The sequence below is a fragment of the Phycodurus eques genome, chromosome 1 (assembly GCF_024500275.1).
Source record: "Phycodurus eques isolate BA_2022a chromosome 1, UOR_Pequ_1.1, whole genome shotgun sequence".
NCBI lineage: Eukaryota > Metazoa > Chordata > Actinopteri > Syngnathiformes > Syngnathidae > Phycodurus > Phycodurus eques.
In genome coordinates, this window is record NC_084525.1 from 9,610,243 (window position 1) to 9,629,142 (window position 18,900).

The 18,900-nt window shown below is 40.1% G+C and overlaps 2 protein-coding genes across 3 annotated transcripts in view; both read left to right on the forward strand.

Moving 5' to 3' along the window:
• The first annotated feature begins 8,295 nt into the window (after positions 1-8,295).
• On the forward strand, positions 8,296-11,672 carry tmem9 (transmembrane protein 9). Of its 2 annotated transcripts, XM_061676060.1 has the most exons (6): positions 8,296-8,530; positions 8,737-8,828; positions 8,939-9,047; positions 9,286-9,417; positions 9,526-9,704; positions 11,589-11,672. In XM_061676060.1, the coding sequence occupies exons 1-5, from the start codon at positions 8,438-8,440 to the stop codon at positions 9,664-9,666; spliced, it is 567 nt and encodes a 188-aa protein (XP_061532044.1). In that variant the 5' UTR covers positions 8,296-8,437; the 3' UTR covers positions 9,667-9,704; positions 11,589-11,672. The 2 variants fall into 2 exon arrangements, with proteins under 2 accessions (XP_061532044.1, XP_061532033.1); XM_061676049.1 differs by lacking the exon at positions 11,589-11,672 and having other exon boundaries at positions 9,526-11,064.
• Positions 11,673-11,996: 324 nt separating this feature from the next.
• The window catches only part of LOC133402394 (dihydropyridine-sensitive L-type skeletal muscle calcium channel subunit alpha-1-like), a 28,275-nt gene continuing 21,371 nt past the window's right edge, over positions 11,997-18,900 (forward strand). The window contains exons 1-2 of the mRNA XM_061676035.1: positions 11,997-12,181; positions 14,998-15,103. Of these exons, the coding sequence (XP_061532019.1) occupies positions 11,997-12,181; positions 14,998-15,103 (291 nt within the window). The remainder of the gene's footprint in view (positions 12,182-14,997; positions 15,104-18,900) is intronic.

Below are 18,900 nucleotides of genomic sequence, written 5' to 3' on the forward strand. Positions count from 1 at the left end.
TTAAATATGGAATAATAACACCAAATAATAATAACACCAAATAATAACACCTTTGTAAATGGGGGAGGAACTAAGTGAAACCACCTGGCAGATTTTCCAAGAGCAGAGCATGCATAGCATCAAAAACAAACTCCCATCCCTGCCTGCAGCTGTTTGTCCACCTATCAGGGCATGTCACTTTTCATTGTTTTCAGCTGTCTTCCTGTCTGACCCATGTTCTCTCTTGAAAGATGCATGTGGATTCCTGGCATTTGGCTCCTTTTCTTATCAACACACCATGATTCAATGCATGAGCAGCTTGCGAAGGATTCTTTCCGGCTTCATTCTGCCTATTAGTTTAAACCTGTGATTCCCAAGAAACATAGTATTTTACATTGGGAAAATCTCATTGGGCCGGCGGACCGCCCTGGGTCCCTCGGTGTGGGACTGCTCTCGGGTGGACCCCTGGGCCTGATCCCGCCCCGAGATTGATTGGGTGGGGTCCTCAGCTGCTGCGGTGCGGCTACAGCAATGACAGGACATTTCTGTCAGTCTTTGTGCATGTAAAATGGTGTCAATTCACTTGCATGTATCCGCAGGCACCCACCCCTAGGACTTTCACTGGGTGTGGGGTCACACACTTACTGCGACAAATAACTCATAAATATGCAAATCGCCTGTGTATCCCCTCACTTATACTCTTGTTCTGTAGACTTTTATAATTTACATAATTAATCCCACCACACTTCAGGTGTACAGCCGGGTTCACGACCCTTGTCCTGCATGCTTCTTCTCCTGTCCTTGTCCTGTTCTATCTTGTCATGACCTTCCCTCACAAAGTGTAGCACTACAGCCTCATGCAACACTCATATTTAATGTTTCATTGTTGTAGATAATGTAATGATTTACTTCTTTCATCCTGTTTACAATTAGTGCTTTGTGTTTTGTCTTTGTTTCTTTCTCCCCTCTAGAAACTTTGTTCTGTTCGACTTTTCAAAGTCTGATTCTCAATAAACCTCAATTATAATACTAAGAAACCACAGCGGAAGCTTAAAAACTCCACTCTGACACAGTAAAACTGTTTCGGCATAAAAGGGATACAGATTTTCCATTCTGCTTGACCTAACAGCCGAACCGTTTTGCCAAGTCAAAAAGAAAATTTCAGATATCCGCAACTACATTCTTCCTATCCACAATTGTCATTTCAGATATCTGCAATGTCATTTCACCTGGGACAAATTGACGTCATATTTGCAATTCATGTGTATGAGCTTTGTCATTACAGATATCTAAATTTAACTTGCAGATATCCAGTTCGTGAATTACAGATATCTGCAGCTGAATTGTAGATATATTTGACTCCAGTTTGAAATATCTACAATTTCATTCTGAAGAGTCATAATTGCAGCAAAAGTGACAGAATTTGTCCGAGGTGAGATGACATTGAAAACAGAATTTCATACATATCTATCTGTCGTTTGGACGAATCACAGTTACATTACAGATGTCTTGAATGAAAATTCCAACTATGTAATTGCGACAAGTCAGAAAGATGTTGCCGATATCTACATTAGATTTTGAATGTTAAATCCGCTTGTCTTATCATCAGGCCACTCTCTTATTTACCTTTTTATTGTCCCTGCTGTCCCATTGTTGACATAGTTAGTTGTTCACATGTATCTTGAGCGTGTGTTATGTGAATTCTTTCCGTAGATAAACACACAGTGAAATCCAATATGGATCATTTGAAAATACATCATAACAAAATAAAAATAAAACAGATCCAGGCACTACATTGGCATTGATCACTATATATCCAGCAGAAGATCATTATTTCTATCTCCTTCTTTTTGCTGGTCTTGTTTCTCAACAGCGTGGCTGTGGTAGAAGAAAGTGAAGGGAGGAAGTAGTGGCCGTTTGTCTCCCTGCGTTTGTGTCCATCAAGTGTCATGGCAGTTCTCGGCTTTCATGTTCTGTTTGGCTGAGTCTCCTGCTCCAGCATCTCCATTTCCTCACTGAAGATCAGTGTCCCTCAGAGGCAGCAGATGCTCTCTCCTCTGCATCTACATTTCATCTCAGCTCAGCATCGCCGAGCCCAGCTCTCACCTCGGTGTCACGGGCTACTCAGCAGACACCGCCGCCCCAGCCCCTGCACGGCCCCAGCTGGTCGACAGGCAGCTGTCCGTGCCAATAAAGCAGGAGAGGACACACACTGTACTTGGAGTTAGCATCACTGCCTACTTTTCTCACACCTTTGAAACGGCAGCCTCTGTGGTTTAGACACGTTTTCTGGAGGAATCATACACTAACTTCAAAAGGGGAAAAGAAACACGGTGTAATAAAATTTTTTGGGGACGTCAGATATATCATCAATATCAATCAGAACATGAGCCAATATTTTAATTCAATAAATAACCATATAATGGAAATGAACTACTGTTTTTAAGATGATGGGTCAGCTAACGGCATATATAGTAACAAAATCAATGTTTATGAACTATGTCTGTCCAAAACATAAATAATAACTAGGAGAATATATATATATATATATATATATATATATATATATATATATATATATATACACATCCCCGGCCCCGCCTGTGTGGAGTTTGCATGTTCTCCCCGTGCCTGCGTGGGCTTTCTCCGGACACTCCGGTTTCCCCCCACATCCCAAAAACATGCATGAATTGGAGACTCTAAATTGCCTGTAGGCATGACTGTGAGTGCGAATGGTTGTTTGTTCCTATGTGCCCTGCGATTGGCTGGCAACCAGTTCAGGGTGTACCCCGCCTCCTGCCCGATGACAGCTGGGATAGGCTCCAGCACCCCCGCGACCCTAGTGAGGAGAAGCGGCTCAGAAAATGGATGGATGGATGGATATATATATACACACACACACACACATACACACACACACATAGTGTGGGTACGGAAAGTTTTCAGACCCCCTTAAATTTTTCACTCTTTGTTATATTGCAGCGGCATGGTGGACGACTGGTTAAAGTGTCAGCCTTACAGTTCTGAGGACCCGGGTTCAATCCCCGGCCCCGCCTGTGTGGAGTTTGCATGTTCTCCCTGTGCCTGCGTGGGTTTTCTCCGGGCACTCCGGTTTCCTTCCACATCCCAAAAACAGGCATGTATTGGAGACTCTAAATTGCCCGTAGGTGTGAATGTGAGTGCGAATGGTTGTTTGTTTGTATGTGCCCTGTGATTGGCTGGCAACCAATCAGGGTTTACCCCGCCTCCTGCCCGATGATAGCTGGGATAGGTTCCAGCACGCCCGCGACCCTTGTGAAGAGAAGCGGCTCAGAAAATGGATGGATGGATGTTATATTGCAGCCATTTGTTAAAATAATTTAAGTAAATTTTTGTCCTCATTAATGTACACACAGCACACCATACTGACAGAAAAAAAACGTAATTGTTGAACATTTTGCTGAGTTATTAAAAATGAAAAACTGAAATATCACACAGCCGTAAGCATTCAGACCCTTTGCTGTGACACTCATGTATTTAACTCGGGTGCTGTCCATTTCTTCTGATCATCCTTGAGATGGTTCGACACCTTCATTGGAGTCCAGCTGTGTTTGATTATACTGTTTGGACTTGATTAGGAAAGCCGCACACCTGTCTATATAAGACATTACAGCTCACTGTGCATGTCAGAGCAAATGAGAATCATGAGGTCAAAGAAACTGCCTGAAGAGCTCAGAGACAGAATTGTGGCAAGGCCAAGATCCTGCCAAGGTTACAAAAAAATTTATGCTGCACTTAAGGTTCCTAAGAGCACAGTGGCCTCCATAATCCTGAAATGGAAGACATTTGGGACGATCAGAACCCTTCCTAGAGTTGGCCGTCCGGCCAAACTAAGCAATTGGGGGAGAAGAGCCTTGGTGAGAGAGGTAAAAAAGAACCCAAAGATCACTGTGGCTGATCTCCAGAGATGCAGACGGGAGATGGGAGAAACTTCGATTAAGTCAACCATCACTGCAGCCCTCCACCAGTCGGGGCTTTATGGCAGAGTGGCCCGACGGAAGCCTCTCCTCAGTGCAAGACACATGAAAGCCCGCATGGTGTTTGCTAAAAAACACCTGAACGACTCTGAGATGGTGAGAAATAAGATTATCTGGTCTGATGAGACCAAGATGGAAATTGTTGGCCTTAATTCTAAGTGGCATGTGTGGAGAAAACCAGGCACTGCTCATCACCTGTCCAATTCAGTCCCAAAAGTGAAGCATGGTGGTGGCAGTATCATGCTGTGGGTGTGTTTTTCAGCTGCAGTGACAGGGACGCTGGTTGCAATCGAAGAAAAGATGAATCCGGCCGAGTACAGGGATATCCTGGACGAAAACCTTCTCCAGAGTGTTCAGAACCTCAGACTGGGCCGAAGGTTCACCTTCAAAAAAGACAATGACCGTAAGCACACAGCTTCAGAACAACTCCATGACTGTTTTTAAATGGCCCGGCCAGAACACTAACTTAAACCCAATTGAGTATCTCTGGAAAGACCTGAAAAGGGCTGCCCACCAACATTCACCATCCAACCTGACAGAACTGGAGAGGATCTGCAAGGAGGAATGATAGACGATCCCCAAATCCAGGTGTGAAAAACGTGTTGCATCATTCCCAAAAAGATTCATGGCTGTATTAGCTCAAAAGGTGCTCCTACTAAATACTGAGCAAAGGGTTTGAATACTTATGGCTGAGTGATATTTCAGTTTTTCTTTTTTAATAAATGTGCAAAAATTCCAACAATTCCGTTTTTCTTCTGTCAATATGGGGTGCTGTGTGTACATTAATGTGGGGAAAAAAGAGAACTTTAATTATTTTAGCAAATGGCTGCAATATAAAAAAGAGTGAAAATGTTAAGGAGGTCTGAATATTTTCCGTACCCACTGTATATCTGATTTGGATGTAAATACACTCAAAGTAGAGCTAAAAGTCTCCTGTTAAAGCACATCTTGTTCATTTCATTTCAAAACCATTGTTGCGGTGTTTATAGCCAAAAAGATGAGAATTGTGTCAACGTCACGATATTTATTGCCCTGACAAGGCAAGTCATTTTTCCATCTATAGCATTTTTCATTATGTCTTAGCATTAAGCTAGCGGACTTTAAGGCAAGGTTAGGTGCTTTTTTTTTTTTAATACATGATGTAAAATTCTACTTTGTTTTATGTTTAGTCTGACCGTAAACTTCAACTAGGAGTGGCATTAAACAGCTTGAAGCCTCCTATTTGAAGAAATGTTGATTCTATGCCAAACTGCTGCTTGTCGTGAAGTGAGTTGAGTTCAATGCCAGCATACAGAACTCATATCTCAAAGGCCAAGTCAAAGCAAACAACAGCTTGTATTTTGGAAAACCTCCGAAGTCGGGTCACCCTTTTCTCAAGGCACCACTGTAATTAAAACTGTAAATATATCACAAACTATGCTCCCCAAAGCATTTAATATTATTTCAAACACATTTTACAGCATTACCCTTAAAATATATATATGGTTTACACATGATTTGATTTCTAAAAAATGCACCAGAATTGCACATTTACATGTACATGCACATTCTGCAAAGACTCCCTTGTACCATCTTCTGCTAAGAGTGCAGGCTAAACTTAGTTCCTCCCCCATTTACAAAGCTATTCTTTCAGCTGAGATGTATCACTTCAACATACTTCCTTGACAGCGATTGCTACTTTTCTATTTATTGCTACTTTTCTATTTAGCCAGGCTCTGGCGCCACCTTCGGGCACGTTATGGCATTACAGAAAGCATACAAAACTCGCAAATACTGTGAGTTTTTCAGAAAATAGCAGAGGATAGATTCCACAGGGAAAAAAATGCAAACAGATAAATTTGTTTTGTAACGTGTAACACTCCCAACACTGTTAATTTCATGTTGGATCACTTTTGCTTTATGGTTGCCTAACATTGTGTAAATAGTTTAAAAACAGCAAGAAGTAGAACCTATTTAATTTCCAGACGAAAGAAAATGTCAGTCACAGGGGCCCAAAACAGGCCAGAGGCTGATGAAGACAAAGGTGCAAAAACATGTTGGAAGAATTGCTTTTTTGGTCGAGCGTGATCGGCTACACTCAACAGGGCAGAACCAGAAGTTGTGATTTATAGTTTTTCACGCTGCCCATGGAACACCACTGTCTCTCATGACTGCCATTACCATGGGCGTCCATTAGAATCTCTCCTCCTTCCGCTGCCCTCAGTAGGAGGCTGAGATGGGAAGGGAAGGAAGACGAATGAGACGAGACAGGACGAGAACATCCATGAGATAGACTTGTTATTCAAGCAGCGTTGGCTATAAAACCATGATATAAAGGAAGAGAGGGGGTGAAAAAGACACTGCAGATGATATGATAAAGGTCAAAAGGAACCATTGTAAAAGGTTGAGGGCTGTGAAGAATAAGGACGCAGAAGGGCTTCTTCCCATAGGTCATGTATGACTTCATCAGAATCTATGCAATACTTTTCTACAATTCTACAGTCTCTAATGGAAATGTTTTTTAATTGCTCCTGATGTAAAAGCAAGAGTAATTAATATTGTATTTTAAATGGAGAGTTTGAATATTTTACCCCAAAATAACTTCGTCATATTTGTTTTTAAAAAAAGTCATTATGACTTGAAAGTAGAACATGATAAATATGATCTGTGGGGGGGAGTACCTGGCCGCAATTTGTGCTTGTAATCTGCTATATGGTACAAGAAACCACCATTGCTGAGGAAAAACAACCAATTGGAGACAGAAGGCATAATGACTGTTTTAACAAATATCCATCAATCCATCCATTTTCTGAGCCGCTTATCCTCACTAGGGTCGCGGGCGTGCTGGAGCCTGTCCCAGCTGTCATCGGGCAGGAGGCGGGGTACACCCTGAACTGGTTGCCAGCCAATCGCAGTTTAACAAATATAATAAAACATTTTAGTCATAACACATTTTACATCAAACAAATGATCTAAAAGTGCTACAGTACAACCTTAGAGGAGATACTTTGAAATTAGGTACATCTAAAAGACATTAGGCAACACTAATATGACAAAAATGTATTCTATTCTATTTTTTATTATTATAAACCTCCCCTTTAAGCCATCGTGGTAAATATAAATGAACAGAGGTTCATATTAACCAACAAAGTATGTACTAAAAATATCATTTCTTGAAATAAACATGGGCCAACTTATCACTTTGGTGTGTGGCAACTGGCAAGTGCTATATGCAACTCTGAACAGCTACGTTAGCACTTGTACTGCTAGTGTTAATGCAACTTAGGTGCCATCCTAGCTGGTCCACCAGTATTATACAACTGATAGGTGATGTAGGTCACCACGGTAACACAATAAAAAGGCACTATCCTCTTATGCTTATTACAAGTCAATATAACATCAAATGATTTTCAGGCTGGTCCTGCGACGTCAAATTATTGTTACATAATGTGGCTTTAATGCAATTTGACTCATTTGGCTTTTTTTCTGTTGTTTCAGGTGAGATACAACTACACTTTAAATTTTGTTGTACAGGAAGTATCCGAAGCAATGACCACCAAAAAGATGTGGTTGCCTTGCCAGGAGTCTTGCGCTGTAGCATCTCCTAGTGGCAAACTGACACCATGAAAATTAATAAAAGGATTGCAGTCAATACTTCCATGTCCTTTTTTGTGGCCCACGTTTTTTGATCGTGGATCACTTTGCAGTGATTCATTTACAGACCATTTAAATTGGGTTGTTACAGCCAGATGTAAGTGTGTGCAGCCCGCTGCTCTTTTACTTGCGCTGGGCTGCAAGAGTCTTCTTTTCTCACTTTCAAATTGATTATTAAATCACTTAAATCTTTTATTTTTTATGAGTGCTTTAAACTTTACAGAGACCTGGAAAAATAGATTTTTTTGGGGAAAAAATACTTTGATGAGTTTCAAAACTCCTCCGTTTTGCTTTTAACGATTGGAAATAAAAAATAAAATAACATTCAGGGCGTGAAAAGAAACAATACTGTACTACTTATCATGTATCTCAATCACAGAAACATCAATAATCTTACGTTTATGTCTGTCTAATCGTGACCAAGTTTGATAGTCATCTCATTCATTGCTCTTTTGATGATTTGTCAGTTTCACTAAATGTGCATTTTCCTGAATGTAAAGTGCTTCCTATTTCACACAGTGTTGGTCGCAGCTTATTTAATGGATCACAGGAAACAGGACTAGATTTGATTAATGTACAGTACTGTAAAATCTGACCTTCGACGGATTGAAACGTATGTTTGTGTATTTTAACCAGTAGGCGGCGTCGTCGCCATGCGTGACGGCAAACCGGAAAAAGGAAGTGGAGGAATTCCGCAGATGTCAAGCTAAGTTAGCTTCTCGCAGTTCTCGGGGCTTCCGCATACGATATATTTTTGTTTACTGTACTCTATACTGTATTTACGCGTTGCGTTGAGGGTCTGTGGGAGAATGTCCTTTTCCGGGGGAGCTTCGTGGACTTTTATCGTGGCTGCTGCGGTGTTCGCCCTCCTGTTGGATGCTGCAGCTGTTGCAAATGCAAAGGTAAGACAGGCGCCCGCCATAAAAGAAAAACAAAAACAGTCAGGTGTAATTTTCCATAATGAACCATAATACATTAGCCACAACAGTAGGTACACCTGCACAATTTGCATGTACTTTATTGAAAGCACCGTATTCCAGGGGGTTAGAATAGATGTTCTGTTCTTAAAATCGGACCACTTTAACTGGGTGTTGTACTGCAATGACAGAGCTTTGAAGACGTTCGTTGCAAGTGCATCTGCCCGCCTTACAGAAACTTCACAGGCCACATCTACAATCGAAATGTCTCCCAAAAGGATTGGTAAGCGTAACGTCACTCTTCTCGGACCAATTGGAGGTTCACAATGCATCCAATTCTGCTGGATTTGTAATTTTACCCCCCCCCCCCCCCCCCCCCCTCCCCCCTCCAAGCAACTGCCTCCATGTGGTGGATCCCATGCCGGTGCCTGGCCATGACGTGGAAGCTTACTGTCTGCTGTGTGAGTGCAAGTATGAGGAGCGGAGCAGCAACACTATCAAGGTAGGGCAGGACTTGCTCCCTGGACCGCACATTGGCTGTAATCACAGATTACAAAGGCTTTTGGCACCTCGAAGTACGTGAAATATCACAGTGAAAATGTCGATAAATCATAATTCTGGTGTCTACCCTAGCCGGCCGACACGTGTTGAACTGAAAGTTGTTGTTTTGCAGTCCACATGGTGGCAATGGCGGCCCACACTCTGCACCTATGGTTAAGAATCATTGATCTATGTCACAGGTGACGATCATCATCTACCTGTCTGTTGTGGGTGCACTGCTGCTCTACATGCTTTTCCTTCTCTTGGTGGATCCCCTTATCCGCAAGCATGATACCTACACCCAGCCTCTGCACAATGAGGAGGACTCTGAGGTATATCATAATACATGTGCATTTAAACCAGCTCAAAGTAGCCATTTCCTTTGTTTCCGATGAATCTTCACTCCTCGACATGCCCTGTTCTTTTCTAATTGCTTGTAGGAGATGCGTCCACAGCTGGACAGCAGCCAGGCCAGAGGAAACACAGTGCTGGAGCGGGTCGAAGGGGCACAGCAGCGCTGGAAGAAGCAGGTCCAGGAACAGCGCAAGACTGTTTTCGACCGCCACAAACTGCTTAGTTGAACCCAGCGAGGACGATCCTGAGCCAAGGTTTAGAGCAGGTATCTTTTCTGTCACCAGCTGCACTTTCTTTATTCCTCTTCAGCCTCTTCACATGGTATTCCATTGCTTGACCCACACGTTTTATTAGTGTAATGCAGAGATGATCATGATGCTATTTTCATCTTATTTTATGAGGGCAACGGTTTAAATCTACCAGTGACTAACACTTATCGCTTGCACCAACTACTGCATGCGCAGCACAGTAAACCTTCAGGAAGGATAAGGAGTGAGCCCTTCAGCGCATTGTGAAAAAACGATTTATATTTGCCTATATTAATAATTTAAGCCCTAAATATACCACAAGCTATGATCCCGAAACATTTAAAAATCATTTCAAACTTTTAACATCTTGAAAAATGAGACTGTGTGTATGTGTGTGTGTATGTATATATATATATATATATATATATTTTTTTTTTTTTTTTTTTTTTTTTTTTTTAAATGACCCAGATGTGGATATGTCCATGCGAGGAACGCTCTAATTAATTTCCACAAACAAAAGACTAAATTTAGCTCCTCGCCAACATAAAATGATCTTAGGCCTGCCGCACACTGAGGGAACACAATTCAACCGTGGCACAGTGTGCGGTTTGTGCAACTATTTTTATTTTTTTTTCTCTCAAATAGCAGAGGATAGGGTCCACAGGGGTAAGGGGGGCAGGGCACCATGACATGATTTTGTGAATAGGCAGTATTTCACTATACACTAATGCCCTGTTGTCAGTTTCTAACTGGACCAATAACAGAACCTCTGCAAGCCAGATCTGCTAAATATCATCTTAACTATTTTAGTAGCTCTCCGTGCAACAGACATTGATGTCCTAAACTTTTTATTTATGTAATAGTTCTCCTTGTGAGTTACAAGGAATTTGTGACACTTTTTTTTGTTACCCATGAGGGTTTGTGTTGTGTTGTAAAAGAATAGTGTCTGCTGTTACCAAGCACCCCATTTATTTATTCATAATTTATTACTGCTCATAATAAGTTTTGCATAATATTCTGTGTGATAGATATATAATGGGTGCTGTTCCTGTTTTTCTTTCTTTTGATGATGCATGGAAGTCCAGATCAAAATTGGGCACTCAATGTATAGCATTCACAGATTTTGAAAAAAAGTAGATGTGTGCCTGACAGTATGATTTAGTAGCATATGAATGAACTTTCATGTATTTGAAAGCCCCATTGCGCCAGAGTTGCTGCTGACTGAATTACTTTCCACCATTTTATTTGTCATGATTCTTATATCAAATACATATGACTAATTCTTTTGAATGTTCTTGCTACCGTTTTGTATTTATATTTATTTGCCTGTACATTTGTCTTAATGCAAAAATAAGAAAAGACTGGTTGTGCAACTTTGAGGGTGTTTGTGTGCTTTTCCTGCAGTTTTTTTTTCTAATTGTACTAAATATTAGCACTAGAGGGCGACACACGACATGGCTGACCATTTAATGCACATTCTGCTCTCATCAAATTATGAGTTCAAATATGCTATTCTTGAAAATTTCTTTCCTGAAATGTTTGTTTATATTACACATTTTTACGTTAACAAAACCCCTCATCTAATTTGGAGCACATTTTGATGCAATGAGGTCGATATTTGCATTTAAACAAGAAGGAGCTCATGTTAAACACCAATTTTTGTTTATTTTTATATATTTAGTTTTTTAAATTGTTGTTTTTACTTTGGCAAAGTGATTTTGTAGTAGTTTTTTTAATGGTCATACTGTAACAAATCAGACATTTTATACAGCCATAAATTATATATATATATAAAGAACCGATGTAAACACCAAGGAAGGGAATAGAAGAAAACTCGTCAACTGTTGGTTTGTGGTGCTTCGGGGATTTCGTTGAACATGGGTTCTGTTTTGAAATTGCAGTCAGGTTGGAGGTCGTGCTGTTGATATTGTGCCCCTCCAAGATGGTCTCACCCTCTCTTGCCCAGCCCAGACACCCCCTTGATTTCATCTCCTCCCTTCTTCCACGTTCTACCCCCCAAACCGTTTTACCATCCCCAAGCATGGCTCGCCGCTGGTTCACAGTCTAAAATTAAACTCCAGCAGGGCCAACTGCGCTTCCAGCCACTTGGCTGGCAGGTTTTCCTGTCAGAGGTCCTCAGCCAAGCGAGGCCTTTGGCTGTGGTGGAGGGACACAGAGGAGCGCATTCAGGATTATCAGGTCCGTATCCTGGAGGCCTTCGCTACAAGGAATTAGACTCAACCCCGGGTTAGGATTATACAGTCAGCGGGCACATTTCTCCAGGATTAAGACCTGTTGGCGTCTCCAGAATGGCAGCCAACTCAGACGCGGCCAAGCCGGTCATCATGAATGAGGAGGAGCTGAAGAGAAAGCAGCGGGAGAAGCTGAAGAAGTTGCAAGCCACAGGCGGCAACCCGAGACCTGCCAGATCCCTCTTCTTCTTCACTCTTAAAAACCCCTTCCGCAAGGCCTGCATCAACATAGTGGAGTGGAAGTATCCTTTATATTGTGTTAAAATTATCATTACTTATTTGTTGAGTCAGAGAGACATGGAGACCTTAGTGTGTCAGGTGCTCAAACTATTCCACAACTTAAAGCTGCGATTAAGATGCTTGACACCAGCTGTAAGCCAATACGATCTCAATGTGTTTGCCACGTCTCTTTATCTCAGTTAATTTTGGTCTTTGATGTGCAAAGACTTTTGTTATTGGCAGCCTGTGCCCAAGTCAATTTTGTCACAATGAATGCAAGCACATTATCTTTTTGGGAAAGAGAAGGGAAATAGTGCTGAAAATGCTTCCACTATGTGAGGCTTGGCGCACGAGCAGAATGCTGAGTGATGATGTTATGCGGCTCCTGCAGGGAGTTTCCTGCTTTTATTTTAGCCCATGGCCAGTCCTGGTTTAGGCACGTTCAACATCCAAAACAGAATTAGCTGACACTAATTATTGTATTTACAGCCAACAGCTTTAGTATTAAGTTGAGAAGTATGGATAGATTTATTGATGGATAGATACATGTTTTTGCTACTCTTTGTAATTTCCAGCTAAAGGTTTTCACAATTTTGGGCTTATTACTGTATATATCTAATAGTTTACATCAGTGAGCAGCATTTGAGAAAGTTGACACACAAAGAAAGTATCCCCACAGATTATGAACATATTGATCCCTGTTATGGAATTGTAAAATGTCCCTTTACATTCCACTGCCATTTGTTGCCACATGTACAACCAAGTCATAGGCACTTTTTATCGCACTAGTATAATCACATTGGTATGTCACTCTGCAGCATATACAGGCCACAAGTCCAGGGACAATATTGCAAGGGGGGAAAAAACAAATCCTTTTGAACTGTCGCAGAAGATAAGAGCGTACAGTAGTGTGATTTGTAACAGGGAGGGGGGGGAAGAAACCTCATTTTCACCCGAGTGTGTGTTTAGCTGCTTTGAACGTATTCTTGGGCCATGCAGCTGTCCCGCTGCATCACAGGGAGACATGATGCTGACCTGGCAGGGGAATTCTCTTACTGAGTCCCCTATGGGTGGGAATGAGGTAGCATGGGAGTGGCGACTGCATTTATTGTGGAGCTGGCACCACTAATGCCTGCTGCAGCTCATTGTTGCAAATAGAGGATGTCCCAGCAGGACATTGTACTTAACGATTAAATGCAAATGTTTTGGACTTAAAAGTTAAATACAACTGAACTGTACTCAGGTAGGACATAATTCTTCCAAGTACCACGAGAGGGATCCGGGTATCACACTTTAAAATCACAAAGACCAAAATCACATTAAAGTCAGACATGCCATGCACATTTTTTTCATCCAGTCATTTCCAAACTGGGGAATGTCTAGTAGGTAAATTAGTTAAAGGTCAAAATAGACTAAACAGGTCAAAATTCTATTTAGTTCACAAAAATGAGTCTCACCCCAAATTAAAGGTCTTGAAGAGGACTTTGGAGAAATGCAATTATGTTGTCAATATCATTGTTAAATGACGACGCAATAACAAAAACAAAAGCATGCTCCTCAAAGTCGCACCAATGCCAAACGTAAATAATATATTCATCTAGGCTTCTATTTTCCATGCTGCTTATTGGGTTTACGAGTGAGCTGGAGGCAACTCCATCTGATTTTGGGAGAGAGACCGGTTACACCCTGGACTGGTCACCAACCAGTCTGGTCAATTAGTATGTCACTACACACGTCACTTCAGAACATGGGCAGGTTAAAAGTATATTATTTTTATGAATGAATATTTGTAATATAAGATAAAATAACCTTTATTAGTCCCACAATGGGGAAATTTGCAGTTTCAGCAGCAATTGTGGATATAGGAAATATAAATATGTTATATAAATAACATGCAAGAGAATACATAATTAAATTTCTTCTTTTTAGATATAAGTACGTTGCACAAAATAGAAACCAAAACTATCGTCCATACATAAACTTTCTAATTCAATCTATCAGCAATGTTATTTGTTTGCTTGCAAAATAGAGTGCTGAGTTTTAATTTTGACATTTGAGATCTGATTAATCTGCTTTAATAGACTTTTTTATTTTTTATCGGGGTTGGCAAAGTTGAATTAATCCAAAGACATATTTTTCATGATGGAACGTCGATGTAATAAAAACATTAAAATGACAAATTTTGAAGCCATAATTTATTAACGCTTATGGTTTTAAATTTGAACAAATTGTTCTGGAAGTGAATTTTTATAGGTTGGCAGCTCTGCAATTATCTCCAAACAATATAAATCCATTAATTCACTTTACAGGGTCTTTAATACATAATACTGTATAAAAGGGTAAATTCTGCTGAGTTCGTGGTCAACTGATTTGTTTGTCTTCAGGGAAAGGCCTCAGTCAAGTTCACTGGTGTAATAATTGCATTCTAAACAAGTGGAACAAATGTCTGCATAAATACCTTCATAGAGCTCCCACACAAACAAAAAGTGGCAGATGAGTCACTCCTGTCACTACTCTTCAGTCATATGAACACAATTGAATTGTAACCATGAACACACAAAATCATCAGACGAAGTGGAGAGGGGTCTGTGCAGACACTATTAGCCACTCCCATGATGCCTTGCAGCTGCACCTTCCCTGCAAAACACCGTATTACTCATCTTCAATCATTTGTTAATGTCTCATAAGACAGCCCAATATACTTCCATTAGACAGACATGGCATGTCAAGTGACAGTATACGCGTCACCCGCAGCAAATACAATCCGTTTTTATTTCTTTGGGGGCAAAAGTGGAGTTCCCATCATCCTTGTGTAATAATCCTGAGCATCCTTCTAAAGAACCTTTGAGATCATCATATTATTGACCATCTTTGCAAACTGTGTAGCACTGGCTGTGTTCCTGCCCATGCCTGAAGAAGATAGCAATAACACCAATTCCAGTTTGGTAAGTAAAATTGATGTCATTTAGGATTAGTGAGTGAGTCAAGGCTCAAATGTACTTAAGGTCCAGCGCATTACTGTTCAGGCCTTAAAGGCAGCGAATCCTATTAAATACCATAAGAACTCGAATGCATACAGTAGGGTCAACCTAATAACTAAGTCAACAACAAATTCAACAAACAAGAAGAGTGCAGTTGTCTCAATTCAACCTTTGCAGATTACTATAACCTGGATGACTAAGAATCTACTCCGACATAAAGAAAATTTTTCGCAAGCACATTTGTATTTTTATTGATATTGGCCAATTCCTTGTGTGTTTTTGACAATTTCGTTGGTATGTCGTAATCCGGTCATAGGGGGCCCACAGGTTTAGGGGGGCACTGCCCTCCCCTAGAACCGCCGCTGTGGAGGTCCATCGGAAGCTGTTCCCCCTCGCCTCCGACCTCAGATCAGATGAGACGACCCGCCAAATTTAAGCATATCACTAAGAAACTAACAGGGATTCCCATGATTATCTTATTCATTGTTATTTGGCTTTTTCTAAAGTCTTTCATGCATTTCTGTCTTGACTTGAATTTTTGGCCTCAAGCAAAGAAATCATTGTTAGTAGGCAGTATCTCATTTCTAATGTTATAAATAAATAAAAATATGACAATACTGTCAATTTAGACTATTTCTCAATGGACAGTTTTGTTATTGTGGCGTAGCATGCTTATTGCTGCAGCAATAATCGCGTTTTGCAGGTGTACAAATGTAAACAGATGGATAAGGATACAAGTGCATGCTGATACAGTATATGATTTGAAGATGTTTTTTCACAGAAACCTATGGAAAAACACATAGAAACTACTCAAACCCATCAGGAAGGACTTTGCCACCAATAAAAAGAGTTTTTTTTTGTTTTGCTGTGTGTACCTCGCCACCCTACCTGTACCGTGAGTTTTCCCACGATATCACAACAATTATTGTACCGTGAGATTAATACTGTGATAAACAGAACCGTGAGATACTGTAGATATCGTTACATCCATATCAACTATGGATACTTAACAAATCTACATAAGTACAGTAACTAAGTATAGTGGTACCATAGTACAGTAACTAAGTATAGTGGTACCATGAGATATGAGATTAATTTGTTCCATGACCACACTCTTAACTCAAAACACTCAATCTCATATCAACTTTCCCGATTGAAATGAATGAAAATTAATCTTGTTAAATGTGGGTAATGTGTTTTTTAGTGAGGAAAATAGCGCACTCTCTAATATTCACTTCAGAAAATGTTTTTTTTTTTTTCCAGGTCTTTTGTTGATAAGCTCATGGATGGAGTCAATGATCACATCGAGAATGAATTAAATTTGGAAATTAAAAATATTAGCAATTCATACACAAGAGACAGTTCACAGTGCGCTGGAGACCATTCAATGATCTGCCGTCTTTCGGAATCATATTTTCCTTTATGGGTGTCTCACTCTGCACACACTTTTAGCTCAAGCACACTGGCCCTGACCTTAGGTGTTGTTATAAAATGGTTCAGAATCTTTCAGTCAGAAGACTGAATCTTTTGCTCAACCTATATGATGGTACAAAATGTGTCGATAATTCCTCAAACGTTATCTAATATTGCTCAAGTGATGTTTAAAGCAGTGACAAAAATATATCTAACAAAAACAGTAATAACATCATGAAAAATAAAGTAAAGAATTAAACTGCATCATTATTATTTTATTGCAACTCTTTTTGATGTGTGCAAATTTGCCACTGGGGGCAGTATAATACAGTAATGAAGACAAAGAACACTTCAACAAGTGACTCAGTAAACCGTACTAATATCAGTCGTTTTTTCAGCAAAGGATGAAAAATAAATGCCTGTGATTATTGTTATACAGTGTTGCCACAGTTACCTTGAAAAAGTAACTTAGTTACTTCACTGATTACTTGATTTTCGAAAGTAACTAAATTAGAAAAAAGTAACTTTTTAGTTACTTTCAGCAGCTGTCAAGCGGTAGGAATATCACTTATCCACAGTACCAAAAAAAAAAAGCGTTAGCTTAACCGTACCCATTACTTGGTAATATATGCCACACAAGTTAAAGAATGATGGCATCAACATGAAAAAATAGCCTAAATATGAGTGTAGTTGAAGCCACATTAAATGAGCAACTTAGAGCATACTTGACATGCCAAATAGTTACCTAAATATAAACAAGCACACCATTCTCAGTACACTTCTTTAAAGACTCTTAACTGATAGAGAGATAGACAGACAGAGACACAGACTGTAGCAACCCTGCCGATTGTGTGGTTCTCGTGAACAAAAAAGTAACTATAATCTGACTACTCTAATATAAAAAGTATTAGTACTAAAACGGACCAATCACGAGAGATGATCTCCGACCCGCAGCAACTATTTTTTGCCGTGTGTGAGTCAAGCTACGCAGAGGTGCTGCGCGGGGCAATTCGTCGGTCACGTGATGCAATGTCGGCGTAGTCGATAACGAGGACTTAAAACATTACCACCATCATTGTTGTTATGTAGTATATTGTTATATTGCCTATCTTGATGTACCGTTTGTGTTCAAATTTCCATTGCTTAAAGGCTATAACACAACGACAGCTATGCTATTTGTTATCCCATCTATGGCATTTTACATTGTGTGTTAGCATTAAGCTAGTGGAAGGGAAAGTTGTGTGATTGTCTTAAATATTGCACAACGTGTAATTCTCTTTGTTTCATGTTTAGTTTGACAGTAAACTTCAACTGGGAGTGGCATTAAACAGCTAAAAGCCGCTTTTTTATAGCAATGGTTCGATATCTGCCAAACTGCATGTCAACGCAAAAAAAATCCTCTGAACGACAGTTATAGTTCAAGAAACTTGAAACGGATCACTCGTATCTCAAGGCGCCACTGTATTCGTTACTTCCCAACACTGCAAATGTTGCCAGTTGAGTCTCTGGCCACGTCACCTCACACTGTGGCCGTGTATTAACACTGCTGTGTGCAAATCCTCAATGTTGACAGCAGTGTTTAGCTATTGATGAGGCTCAGCTCAACAGAGCGTTGTGTCTCATAGAAACTGTGAGTGTTTCAACACGTAGATCTTACCCAACAATCGCTTGCCATCTCTCACACACACAATACATAGATGACTTTATCCTAATCGTGGCTATATAATGGATTGACCCATTTAACCAAAGTCAACTGACTCCTTGTTACTCACCAGCCTCCCTCCAAATGTCCATTCCTCTGAGGTGAGGGATGTAACAAGAGCTGCTCCACTTGACTATACTGTATGTGCTTGCTCTTATTAGATCTGCATACACAAACACCAAAATGACTCAGGAGAATTATAAAAATAGTTTTTAAAAACAACACAGCTTGTCACCCCCATTTAAACATTGCCAATATACAATATTAGTTTAGTGTTGTTGTTTTTTTTGCAGGCATGGTTTCAGCGGATTGTAACCAGTTTCTGGCTTCAGTGAAAAAAATGAAATTTAATATATTCACATTATACATATACAGAATGAATTCAATGACTTCATTGATTGGTTCAACAACCAGATGGCAATCTCGGATCTACGCTTTTGAGCTCCTCAGCCTCCAATGTGAATTTTGGGCAAACAGGACCTTGCAGCTACTGTGTAAATGAATACAATTATAATCCTTAATAATAAAATGCAGTACTTTCAGTAAAATGTTTTCCAAGTACAGTACAATTTTCTGCTTGTAAACAAAAAAAATGTCACCTCAGAATTTTATTTTTACTCTCAAGTGAATAAAGAATACATTTACT